The 13,558-nt window shown below is 40.1% G+C and overlaps 1 protein-coding gene across 1 annotated transcript in view; it reads left to right on the top strand.

Moving 5' to 3' along the window:
• Window positions 1-12,972, top strand: part of LOC139733464 (GTP-binding protein Rhes-like) — a 49,002-nt gene extending 36,030 nt beyond the window's left edge. Inside the window, exon 2 of the mRNA XM_071644279.1 lies at window positions 12,401-12,972. Coding sequence (XP_071500380.1) covers window positions 12,401-12,972 — 572 coding nt within the window. The remainder of the gene's footprint in view (window positions 1-12,400) is intronic.
• The last annotated feature ends 586 nt before the right edge of the window (window positions 12,973-13,558 follow it).

The following is a 13,558-nucleotide window of genomic DNA, read 5'->3' as shown; positions in this document are numbered from 1 at the left end:
GGTGCAAAAACTGCACATGGTACACTCTTTCACTAAGATGGTAGGAATAGGATCTAACTCGCAGGATTTCGATGATATGTTGCGAAGAAGTTTCTCAATCTCAGCTGGAGTGGTAGATTCAAATGATAACAAGGATTCACTGGTATGCAAGGGTGGTTGAGGGGTGACATCTACATGAAAATTATGTTACTAATCTTTGACTTGAAGAACTGGATGAAGAGCTGTGCCAACTGCCAAGGATTGAGCATTCACATGGGCTGGAAGGGGTGATGACTTCTTACGATGCAGGAGACGATTAGCCACACTGAATAGAAGCTTCGAATCTGATCCGCAGTCTTCAATGAGACAAACATAGTAGTTACGCTTAGCCTTGCGAACAAGGGAATGAACAATCTGTCTCTGATGGAAGTACAGCTGCCGATCTATCTCCAGTTTGCCTTTGGTACGCCATTTCCATTCAGCTTTTCGACAGCTACGCTTAGCAAGGATGATCTCATGATTATACCACGGACTTGTGGACTGATCACATCTTAGCAGGTGCGACAGTGTCGAGAATGGTGCCTAGATGTGAGTTATAATTGACTATGAAATATTAATGACAAACAATCTAACAAGTTATGAATATTCACTGATAGCTGTTTTGAGAGTCATCTACACTCGGGACAAATAATGAGAGAGAAATTGTGGGAACTACCAGGAAAAAAATTAATATCGTAATGTTTCATCTCTTGTGTCACAATACGTGGAAAGTTACATTTTTTTATTAAATATTAATATATGGGGCTCGACATTAGCGTTAGTCCGATCGTGCCACCAAAAATGTGTGAGTGTGTAGATTGTTTTTATATGTTTATCTCACTCAGAAAAGGGGGAAAATAAGTCGTGACTCAGTGCTTCATAATTGCAGCCATTTCAGCAGGTAGTCGTCAGGCCGAACTCAGTATATTTCATGGCCAATTTCGGCCGAATCAATTTTTTCTATCTTTTATATTTCCAATGGCAGATATTGTAAGTATATCCCTAAATACTGATATGATAATATTTTCATGAATATGTGGTGTCGTGGAAAATTATGTTTATGGCTCAATTCAATATTACGTATGCAGTAGACTTAAATATCTATATCCTCTTTCATATATACCTGCCAGTGTCACATAACAATCAAGGTTTATGATAATAAACAAGGTTCATAATCATTTTAGTGTCTTATTAAATGATTTGATGAAATGAAGTGATGAAGACTAAAAACTCGTCGTCGATATATTCCGCCGACACTACTTCATCCCAACTACTGTGAAAAAGTCCATAGTGTAAAACCAGCTTACCCTTTATTGGTGAGCTTTACGACTTTCAAACGCCTTGTTGAATATATCGATGCATTTTTCATTACAGCAGCTTGCCTAAGGATGAAGATGTTGTGCGGATTAAACTTTCCGTGTAGGGATTCAGATAAATCGACCAGAATGAAAAATACTGCCTGTAAACATCTTCGTTCTACTGATTTTGTGTTACAGGGAAAATCCTTATTTATTAACACATTCTACCTTTCCTCTCCCGGCGATTGCAACCAGCACACGCAGTCAAGATACTGTCAGACAAAAAGCATTGTCACGTTCGTGCAAAGACGGCCCCTAGTATCAAGTGTTGTACCAAGGTGCACACGGGTTTTTACTATTCCCCACTGAAACAGACACCATGAAGCTAAAATGTCAGCTGTAGTGTTTGTTTTTTTTTTTTTGTTTACGTTCAAGTAATTTTTGCTCTTGGGTCAAGAAGTTCGTTTACCATAGTCATCATCATCTGCATGCACAGACAAACTTTTAATGGGAAAATGTATGAATGTATGTATTTTTTTTTTTTTTGATAATGGTGATTTGTCATCTTTGTTGTTAGGCAAACAGCATTGACCGTGGTACTGTGAGTTTCGGCAGCAACAACCCACCCATTTTACACTGAACAACAGGAAAACATCGCATTCGTTTCATTGCAACATTTTTTTTTTGGTCTAAATACAAGATGAAAGGTATCAATGTTGCCTTCATTGTCATTCAATCGTCTTCGAACAAATTGGTCTCTGTAGACTACTTCATAACATTTTCTGTCAATCAACCACGAGTCTGTAGTTAATCATTTCAATTCTGAGGGGATCGCTCCATCAGTAAGATTCTGCCCACATGCAACGTCCTTTGATGACCCTATAAATCTACATCTATACTTCCATCTGTCGTTTAAAGAGAGGAAATGAATTTGAGATACACAGACACCTTTTACGCGTGTGAGGGTCTGAAGAGATGAGGTCGAAAGAATGTGATAACATTGATGCATGTACTAATTTGGCATTTGTATAATATAGTTCAATATAATCCACGTTGTTGTAATCGCCCATGTCGATTACAGTTTTAGCTTGATGTTATGAGAGGGGAGACAGTTTGTATACTCTTTCTTTATAGAACCACATTTTCATAAAGATCATGATCGTGCATCATGTTTCGCCATTTTTCACAGGCTGTTACATACTTGCCGAGCACTATTCTTTTGCTAGTTATACGACTTCATAATCCCGTGAAGAATATAAAAGGGACGTATCAATTCGTGAGTTGGGTGAGAGAACGGAGTCATCCCACAAGACTGACATGCATGAGTCATACAATCCACGAGTTTGACATAGAAAAAAGGTCCACGAGTCACACATCCCACAAGTCATGCAGCCCATGAGTTCGACACTATTAAACTAAAAACAACCCTCGAGTTCGACATTACAACACGGGACTAAATGTGGTGGTCTCGTGAGGCCTTGGTTGCTTAGTGTCGAACCCATGGGCTGTATGACTCGTGGGCTGTATGACTCGTGGGCTGTATGATTCGTGGGTGTCAAACTTGCGACGTGCACTCGAGAGAATATACCCCACACCAGATAGATAGCAAAATTTGGCAAAGCGTCTTTGATCGAGGAGGGGTGCTTCTAACTGACGATAATCTCACAGACTTATTTTGAAATAATAATCAGACCATGCAGGTGTGTTTACACTCGTCGAGAAAGCATGTATAAAGTGGTTAGAGAATTAATGTGTTTTTGTTCAGTCATGCTCATCGAAGAACGGTTTTATGTATTTTCTTTCCTTTTCTGGGTTCCCGCTGTCGTGCGATTGGCCGTTAGTAGCTGATCGTGGAATTTTTGTTTGTGTCAATCATAATTTGCGTCATTGTTGAAATCATGGTCTTAATCGTTGTGTAGTCATGGTGATCTCTTCAGACCTTGAGGTCAGTCAAGGCAATCGCATTGATCGTAGGCAAGTCTTAGACGGTTGAAAAATTCTCTACGATCAATGCAATTGCCACAGCTGACCTCAAAATCCGATAAGATGTGATAAGATCACCACGACGATTCCACGTTTTTAAAATCACGATTTCAAAAGTGGCATAAATTGTGATTTACACAAACAAAAATTCTGCGATCAGATACTTATAGGGACGCTCTTCCGGAACACAAGAAGTCTAGAGAATATTCGAGTGAATAAGCCAATCCTTCCTTTGTGTGAACCTTACCTAGCCAGTCGTAAAGGCAGCATGGACATGATACTTGTCAGCCAAGCTCTATACGCGAATTCCTGTCTGCGAACTCTTTCGGATCATTGATGAATTGACGAAAATTATGCCAATCTTCCGGCTAAGTGGAATCCAATGAACAGTATACCTCCACATTACATATCAGACCCTTTTGCAAAAGAAGGCAGAAAATTTGTCTTCATACCATGCTATATATAGCGCGATATTTTTACTTCGAGGGTAAGCCACATACGAGCGACTCTGAAAACTCGTAACTTTCTTATTATGGTGGGGACAGGATGAATTGGAATCAAATAGACTATCTATGTGTGGTTTACTTTTCTCATCGATTTTTCCTGAATTTGGACTTGCTATTCTGATCGCGAATGAAATCATTTCAGCTGATGCACCCATACTCACCTATGCACCTAATTTTAATGCTATAACGTGTGACGAATACTGATCCCCTGTTTATGACAATGTGCTATGTTTGTTCAGTTGATAAAGTGTGGTGTCGATGAGAATACCATCAGGCACTCCTGTACTCCCCCCCCCCCCTCCCCAAAAAAGAGAAAAATAATGATAAATATTAGAGAGAATAGCAGTCCATGAAAGGGGCATTGCATGTTTAGATAATTAGGTTGCAAACCAGTCCGCAATCTAAAGCAAAATAATTGGTTTTCAGCGGCTGCTTCGAATTATACTGAAGAAAGGGAACGCTCATGCGCAATGTAGCGCTTTGCCACGGATAAAATCACAATGATAAATACTATTACATGTTATAATTGATATCTAATATGCACCCCTGAAAGAACACTGTCTTCGGTCAAATAGCAAGCTTCCGATTCGACCCGGTTGGCAGCTTGGACCCTCGACCCTGGGCGAGAAGTTCATTGCCTTTGAACCCGGACCTTTGGATAGCTTCAACTGTTAGCCAAAAGGATTAATAAAAAAAGAACAGTGAAAATGCCCCTTTGAAACAGCATTGTTTAGCTTGAGCTGTAACCTTAAGTTAAAAAACTCTGGGTATACCGTATTGTTCGAACTGAAACACAGCTATCGGCTAGTTGTAGAATTGAAGCTATAGAGTAGGTTAGCAAGACAAGACTAACGTCTTCATAGCTTGCCTCAGACGTTGGTAGACGGCGTGCACACTTCTCTTTATTTGTTTTGTTTTGTTTTGTTTTCACACGTGTGTTTTGTGTAAATGGCACCGGTGTCGATAGGGCCAGAACAAACCGATATCTGTCGTCTCGGGTGACCGTAAATCCGGCGCTGAAAACGGCACGCTCAGTTTGAACAGTTGCAGGCAGCGCAAGGCTGGTTCAACGCTCCTCTTTGCTTGTCAAATCACATGTGGTTCATACGAGCACCGGCATGCCGCAGTGCGTAACCTGAAATGTCATGCTTCGACTGGCATGAGACATTTCAGAGATGAATGCTAATAATAGCGCATACCCCAGTTTTCTTTTACTCTTCTTTTTTCTCTCTCCCCTCTCTTTTTTTTTTCTCTCTCTCTATCCTTTCCCACCTTAATACAGTAAACCTGCATGTATATATTGCGGACGTCCACAGGAGACGAAAAAAGTTGCCGTTATAGACAGGTAGAGCGGGGTCTCTAACATGGTTTTTCTTGGGTTTTTTGTGTGTGGTCGTATAGGGCAGGTGGCCACTCGGGCAGGTTTGACTGTACATGTTGATACACATACTGCATGATTATTTCGTGCATGTATGTCTATAGCGGCCACCCAAGTGAGAAAAAAAGTGGCCGTTGTGGACAGGTGGCCACAGTATACAGGGTTTTAACGTGGCTTTTCTCTAGGGGGACTTGTTCTTTAGTGGTCGTATAAGGCAGGTGGCAGCTAAGTAAATTTCTCCCCCCCCCCCCCCCCCCCCGGTGTCCCTCCTCAATGGGATTATTACAGTCAACATTCTTCTGAAGAGTTCCTTGATCACTAATACAAATAAAAATCTTAAACTCTGACAGATTCCTAGATTACGAAACATATTTACGTTGCGTTGACTCTTTAGAACCCTGAACGACCATATTATGCAGACTTATGCAAGTGTTATGAGGACTTATGCCACGAAGGGAAAGCACGACAGAGTGTCCTTTTAAAGCTGTGTGATGAATAGCAACGCTGCCCGTAACAAGGCTGTCCCTGCGAAATGTACGTTAAAAATGATTAGTGGGTAATCTGAATTCTTCATGAGCGATATTGCACTATCTCTAATCACATTGCAATATGGAAAGGCAAATAAATGGATTTTCGCTCCCATAACTGGCAGTGAAATACGATTACGTACATCGCTACGAGGGACTGACGCATATTATAAGGCAACGCGAAGCGCGTTGAAATAATGCAACGACTGTGTTAGATATAACATTATGAAGAGGGTTTAAAGGGAGTATCATCCTATCCAAAGGGTTTAAAGGGAGTGTCATCCCACCTACAGCAATGTAAAGGGTTTTAAGGGAGTTTTGCCTCACCTAAAGGGTTCGCACATATAGGGATTGGCTGTGGTCTCTCTCTCTCTCTCAAAAAAAAAAAAAACCCAACAAACAAACAAACAAACAAACAAACAAACAAACAAACAAACAAACAAAAAGGACTCAAACGCTAATTGCCCCGTAAGTGAATTCTTCAAAAAGTCCTGCTCGGAGCTTATCCACTTGAAGCACTGGAGAATAAAACAACAAAATTGAATTAACGGGTAATTTTTCTTTGTGTCATATGTAATGACATCCGATGGTTGAAGAACCTCGAAGAAGTATGTATGTGTTATTATCCAATTTCAAACACGAGTGCAAAACATGTACTGAAAAGTAAGTATCAATTACAATATTTGACATGTGACTACATCTCTCACGGTGAATGCTTTCGTTCCTATTTTCCTTATTTGTAAGGAAGAATAGATCTTTTTTGTTCCTATATCAGAATAGTTTGTTGTTGTTGTAGTTGCAGTTCAAGATTTTCGTGTTATTCTTGTTCATGTTATTACGAGCTCCATTATGATACTTCAGCAATGGTACGGATGATGGACTATATCCTATTGAAATGTTAGAAATATACAACGACACTGCAAATTACCATCATTCCACGATAGTGAAAATTACGATCAGATGATAAAAGGATACTTGATATGAATGTAGGATAATGAAGAAATTCATATAGCAAGTCATCTGGGTGTCAGATGTTGATAAGCTTACTACTTCATGGGTGCAATAGCGATATATTTCAGATGTCCCTGGGTTCTTTTCAGAGTAACAGAACGTAATGATATAGGTGGTGCTCCTGCTAGCATTGACAAACTAGAAATGTCGCTACAGCGACTGGTTATACCTCCGCCAAACAACATTTCATAAGCTTTGGTCAAAACAACATTTCATAAGCTTTGGTCAAAAAACTGAGGAAGTAGTTAAATCCGCAAGATCTTTCCTTGATCTTCTGCCATTAATATGCCGTTACCATGGCAACGTACTTTCGGGTACTGTCGAAAAATGCATCTTGCACATCTACAACCAAAGGCTCACATCTGTACCAAGTTTCATGGAAATTGGGCAAAAACTGAGGAAGTAGTTTGCAACACATAATTTTCCATCATTTTGGCTCATAATATGTGAGCTGTTACCATAGCAACATACTTTTTGTCACTGTCAAGAAATGTGTCATGCTGACCTATATCCTAAGACAAACATTCAATATGAATTCCATGAGAATTGGAAGAACACTGATGAAGCAGTTTTGCCATGAAGCATTTTGCCCTATATTTTACCAATAACATGCCGTTACCATGGCAACGCACTTTTTGCCACTGCGGAAATATGTGTCTTGCACATTAACATATTCAGATGAACATCTGTACCTAATTTCATAAAAATTGATCAAAAACTGTGGGAGGAGTTCGCGACGCAAGATTTGTACCCATTTTTGCCCATAATATGCCGTTACCATGGCAACGTACTTTTGGGTACTGTCAAAAAAATACGTCTTGCACATCTACAACCCAAGGCACACATCTGTGCCAAGTTTTATGGGAATCGGTTGAAAACTGAGGAAGTAGTTCGCGACGCAAGATTTGCAACGGACCGACCGCCCGACCGCCCGACCGCCCGACCGCCCGACCGCCCGACCGTCCGCTGATTCCTATATACCCCCTTCAAACTTCGTTTGGCGGGGGTATAAAAAAAAATGTTTTAACATCTACTGCCGATGTGAGCGTATATATGCAATTTTGTAACAGTCTGAAGGAAAATTCGCCGATAGTGAGCATAAATAAGATTACATCACAAACTCGAATTATCTGCTCCGTGTTTTCACTTCAAACTATAAAAAACAAAAGGCATGTTTTTATTTCTTGAGGGCATTTGAGTAATCTACGATGTACAAAACATAATTACCAATTCGGTGGAAGATGTTGCAGTGGAATACACACACACACACACACACACACGCACACACGCAGACACACACATAGACACACTACACACACATAACGCACACACACACGCACACACACACACACATACACACACAAACACACACACAAATCAATAACAACGCGTGATGTGGCAGTAAATAATAAATTTAATATAAGTCAATAAGCACGCATTCCCAGAACAATCCCTAGAAAAGAATCAAAAATATATTACGCAATCTATAATATCACCATGTGTAATTAAACCACGGATCGAGGTGGGAGCATGTTTATCACAGGTGCAACAGTCTGTAGACAATATCTGTCAAAAAGTCAAAGCGAAGTTCTCATATAATGCCACCGTGTCTAGCATCGCTTGTTTATTTTGTTATTTTTGCCGAACATGTCGGCCAAAATATATGACAACTGTGAAATCCATAGGTATAACGCCATAAGGGTGTGAGATCTAATCTGTATTTGAATATCACAGTTCTCTTCCTGTTCATGAATATGCGCATCCAGCATATCACCAGCATCTCTACGGAGATGATTGTGATGATGATTATAATCATATTATCTCTTATCAAAACCACCCTTGTTCTGTTGTTGGTCACTCTTGTCACAAACATTGCCTGCGGTATCATCACTTCTCGTGACAGATTGATATCAGAGTAATCATTTGCATCACAACAATTCGGGCTTCAACATTCTAACTCACCATGAATAGTAATTTAACGATTTCAAAGTGAATGATCTAATACAAGGAGTATCTCGATGTACATCATGAACATGAGAGAGTTAGTTCGTTTTAGTGTACGAGCAATGTCCTCACGTTCAACAAAACACATGCACAACAACAGAACAGTGTCTATTAGCACCCAGTTGTGTAAAATGCTTGGAGCAACTTTCACCTACGATGACCTCTAGAGGTTTGTTTGTTTCTTCTCTTCGAACTGCGTGATTCAAAGCAACACTACCCCCTTGTGTGGCACCGACGCAATATTCTCCTTTTGTTCTTTATCCTGCTTATCTTATGGCGCCATCTGTAGATATGATATCAAATTGAATGGGGGGGGGGGGAGGTGTCACAACGTTCCGGCAGCATTAAGCAATCAAGTTCATTTCTACAATCAGTCAGCCAAGTGAGATTGTTTTCAGCCATAACCCACATCACAGTATAGTATCATCTACATACGAGCGATGGGTCATTATCCCACACGGGATTACTGACACTATAGTATCACAATAGTTTCATTTCTTGACCACGTGACTTTTTGGTGTCTCGATTCCCTCGTCAGTGAATGACACAAAACCTGATTCGATTAACCTCATTTGCGCCCATTTGTGACGTGCCAGCCACTTGCATAGTCCAGAACGATGGGATCAATAGTTCTCGTATCCCAGGGCAACAGGAGGCGGGTGGATGTAGCGGGAGCAAAGTTGGAGGAACAGCGCACTCCTAACTTTAGCGAGACGGAGCAACAGCAAACATGATTTGTTTTTCCAACTGCCCCTCGCTGATTGAACTTTGCCGAGCAAAATGGCTTTTCTCGCTGCGCTGTCTGATTAAGAAGAGTTCTGGTGTTTTGTCCGTATTATGAGATCTTCACCTGGTCTTGCCGACACCAATAGTAAGTGCATCTCCCTTACATGACCGAGGGATTTGAGCGCGGAAAATAAAGCAGCTTTTTTGGTTCTTTCTGCCCTAGATGTCCTGACTGAATAGTACATTCCATCTTAGAGAAGAAAGAAACTGAAATAATGTCAGTCGCGAAATCGGAGACCCGTTCATACTGCAAAAAGCTTGACACGGTCTTTTGGTAATTATTAGATATTTTTGTTTAGAGATGGGTCAACAGAGTAAAGTAGTCCTCATTTTTATGGTATGAAAAGCAGGCACTAAAGTAAACTCTTATCACAATGTCCACGTTCTATGTGGAGTTTGAGAGTCAGAAGCAGGAAAGAATGCCAAGAACATTTATACTCAATTCTTTTTAAGTGTCAAGGAATAGTGGTGTTGCAAAGAAAAAAATACCGAAGATGCGACGCACGAGTCAATGAACTGTTTAAGTATACTGCAGCAAAAGAAAAAAAAATAATCGATTTATCTCTAGATTGAAATGAAAGACTAGCAAATCCAGGTGCTGAACATCGATTCGAGTCGTCAAGACAGGTGCCTCATATTGAAATAATGGTGGTAGCCCCCCCCCCTTTTTTTTTCTATCTCCTGATAACCTGTTACTTCCGAAATCATTAGTTCCCTGTGAATTCGATGAAGGAATTACCAGAAAAACATTCGTTTGAGAACTCGCGTGTTTTGTTAATTGAAATAACGCATAACCACCAAATTGTTTTCGTCAATTCTTACAGTTCACATGTGGACATTTTTTTTTTATCTGGCTGCAAGAGATCAAAAGCTTCCATAATCATGTTTCCAACTATCTTTGAAACTCAATGTTTGAGTCAATGTAGGATTAAACTGTGGTATTTATCACCCAACCGCCTCTGCTGCATCATGAATCACATTTCTTGTCTCTACGGCACCTGAGGTGCCATTCCTAGCCTCAAACAGGTTTTATTCTTTATTCTGCCTTCATTCAAAGTATTGCCCCTCCGGACGCTCAAAAATGAGAGAGGGACAAGTACTTTTTTAAAACAACTCTTCACGGTCTCTTCAAGCACTTTGAGCGACTCTTTGAGACTCATGGAAACGGATAAATCAGTGCACGTTAGGGGACAAAAATATGGCAAAATTCATTCTAAATGCAACGACAACATACCATTATAGCTACTCTAATCACATTCCTGTTGCGCAATTATCTTTTCTCGCTTGGGGGAGTATACAGCGATTGACATGACTTTTTCACAGTTTTACGGTTGTACACAAGTACACAAAATACTGATAGATGATTTTACCTTTTAATTCTGTGTCGCCCAGCTGCTTCTTTCCACCAAAATAAATTCATTCAAATCATTGCACCTACATCTGTCTATCGACACATTACCAATGAAATGATTGTTTGCATCCGTTTAACAACATTGTCTGTGGAGTCACATACTAACATCCTGGCTGAAGTCACAATCTTTATACAACTTATTTTGCAATGTTTGGTTGCTATAGTTACAGAAATAATTATCATAAACCAGACATAGCTTTCAATAATATAAAACTTGAGGTTGATCATTATTTGCCCATTTTCCATAACTGCTTTAGTTGTTCTGTTATTTTCTTACTGTTACTTATCTTATTGTCAGTTATTCGTTCAACACCAAAAAAAAAAGAAAGAATATCCTGGTTTCGCGCATACGTTGACGCGGTAACACCCAATTGAACAAAACGCCCGCTACGTCAGCACCTCAACATCTGAAATGCACAATATTACATTATAGAGTTCTTTGTTTCAGACAAGTTTAAATTCTTACGAATAATCTGGATTAATAACATCCCACTAATGAGAAGTTTAATCATGCTTTAATACTCTACGGAGAAGTTAGTCAATAAAAGGGTTTTCATCTTTCTGAGTAAAATCTTAGATATTTTTATTTTATAATTCTTTTATATCATCAAAACCATTCATCTCCAGTGATGGGTATGTGGGTGAGAGAAGTGTGTCTTGGGTGTCTTTTGATGGGAGTAACATAGTCTGATGTTTAAGTGTTTATTGAGCACACCTGTTAAAGTTATTGAAATACGTACGGGTCACGTTGTTATACTGAAACACCTTGCCTCAATGAATTGTCAGTTTAGTTATGTTTCGTTACTTACAGAAAGTCTGATTTATAAAATAATGCCATTTTTCGTACTTTAAGCATATGCATATTGTGCAGACATCATTACTAATCAAGCAAATTCAGGTGTTAAAAACTACACTCTTCTCTAATCAGTGAGATAAGTGACTTGTGGCTTATTTAGCTACGTGAAAAAGCGTGATGCTGCATGATTTACCTATTTGGTAACGCTGTTCGGTACTTAATTTGATTTACTTCGATGAGAAGTAACCTTGCATTGAAGTGAAGAGTAAACTTAATTTATCTCATTTAATTCATAAACAATGTTGTTAATGTGGTTGTACGTCATATTCATCCTTGTTTTACTGTGTAATACACTCTAAGAACAAAAAGAAAAAGGTTCAACTTTGCACCTTTACCAGTGTCACACTGGGAGCACCTTTACGGGTGCAACTTTGCACCTTTCAGACCAGCGTCACAGTGAGAGCACCTTCGAGGGTGCAAGTTTGCACCTTTCTGGTCTGAAAAGTGCAAAGTTGCAACATGTGAAGGTGCGAAATTGAGCCTATTTTTCTCCGGATATGATAATGTAGCATCTCATTAGAGTACGAGGAAATATAAAATGCTCTAGACCCGGTCTTCCCTATTATTTTTGTCACTCCAATTTGACATATGGCATTTGTTTTGTTGTATCATTTTTATATAGGAGACGCCTTCATGTTAGTGTATTCTATCGACAACAAAGAAACTTTTCAAGAGGTGCTACGACTACGTCAGCATATCATCGACACCAAAAGAGCCAAGGGTATCAAATCGACACCAATGGTTCTCGCCGGAAATAAGATCGACCGCGACGACTTCCGTGAGATCGACTTCGACGACGCGCGTAGGGCAGTGTCTTCCGCCAAGCGATGTTCGTGTCTGGAGGTCAGCGCGAAGGACAGCGTCAACATCGACTGTTTGTTTCATGCTCTTTTCGAGCATGCCCGACTTCCGAGCGAGATGACGCCATCCTTACATAGGAAACTAGGTGGCGATCCTAACGCGCCGCCAGATCTTTCACCTAAGACTAACCCAAGGATAATGCTACGGAAGCGCATCAGCGACGCGTGCGGAGTGATATCGCCGAACGCACGGCGTCCGAGTCTGCGCAGTGACCTCCTGCAGGTGCGCAATAACGCACTGCGCAGCGTGAAGCGCGGGGACGATGACGAGGAGGAAGAGCAGACGGGCGAAGGGACGGGCTTTCGCAAGAAACGTGGCTGTGTGCTACAATGATGACATCCTCCTCGATACCCGAAGTGCTTGAACAAAACACTATTATGCTGATCAGACCAGATGGCTTTCGTTCGATGATTTGACTTCATATTGCCTCCTGCATGTATAAAAAAGAGAAAATCTTCCAGGCGTTCCATTTGCGTGATATAATTGGCAAAGCGATTTTTATATGTTTTCATCAATCTTTATATTTCATAAGCCAATGTTATCGAAATGATAGTTGTTTGATTATTAAGTGTTTGCTGACTGTGTTGTCGGTGTTAATTATCTAACAAAGGATCTGCAAAAATGCAATATCATTGTATCATGAGTCATTCAAACTCATTTGGCAAATTGCTAATTGTGCCACTTGGTTACCGTCAATGTTTAGATATCATACAATTATGAACTTTTCGTTGATAATCTTTTACTAGTAGTCTAGCTCAAACATCCCACACAGATTACAGGCTACAAAGTGTACACATCTTCTTCTTTTTTCCACAGTCAATAAAAGCAAATAATATCGGCCATCGATGCAAACCATGATTCCATGATGACTGTACAGTCTGTATTCAGCTGGTATTAGAAAGCGTTCCAAAATTGTGGA

This window comes from Diadema antillarum, unplaced genomic scaffold (assembly GCF_040938485.1).
Source record: "Diadema antillarum isolate AM-2024a unplaced genomic scaffold, OU_Dant_1.0 seq00000477_RagTag, whole genome shotgun sequence".
NCBI classification, from domain to species: domain Eukaryota; kingdom Metazoa; phylum Echinodermata; class Echinoidea; order Diadematoida; family Diadematidae; genus Diadema; species Diadema antillarum.
Note: the sequence above shows the minus strand (reverse complement) of the source record. Positions and strands in the feature narration are given on the sequence as shown.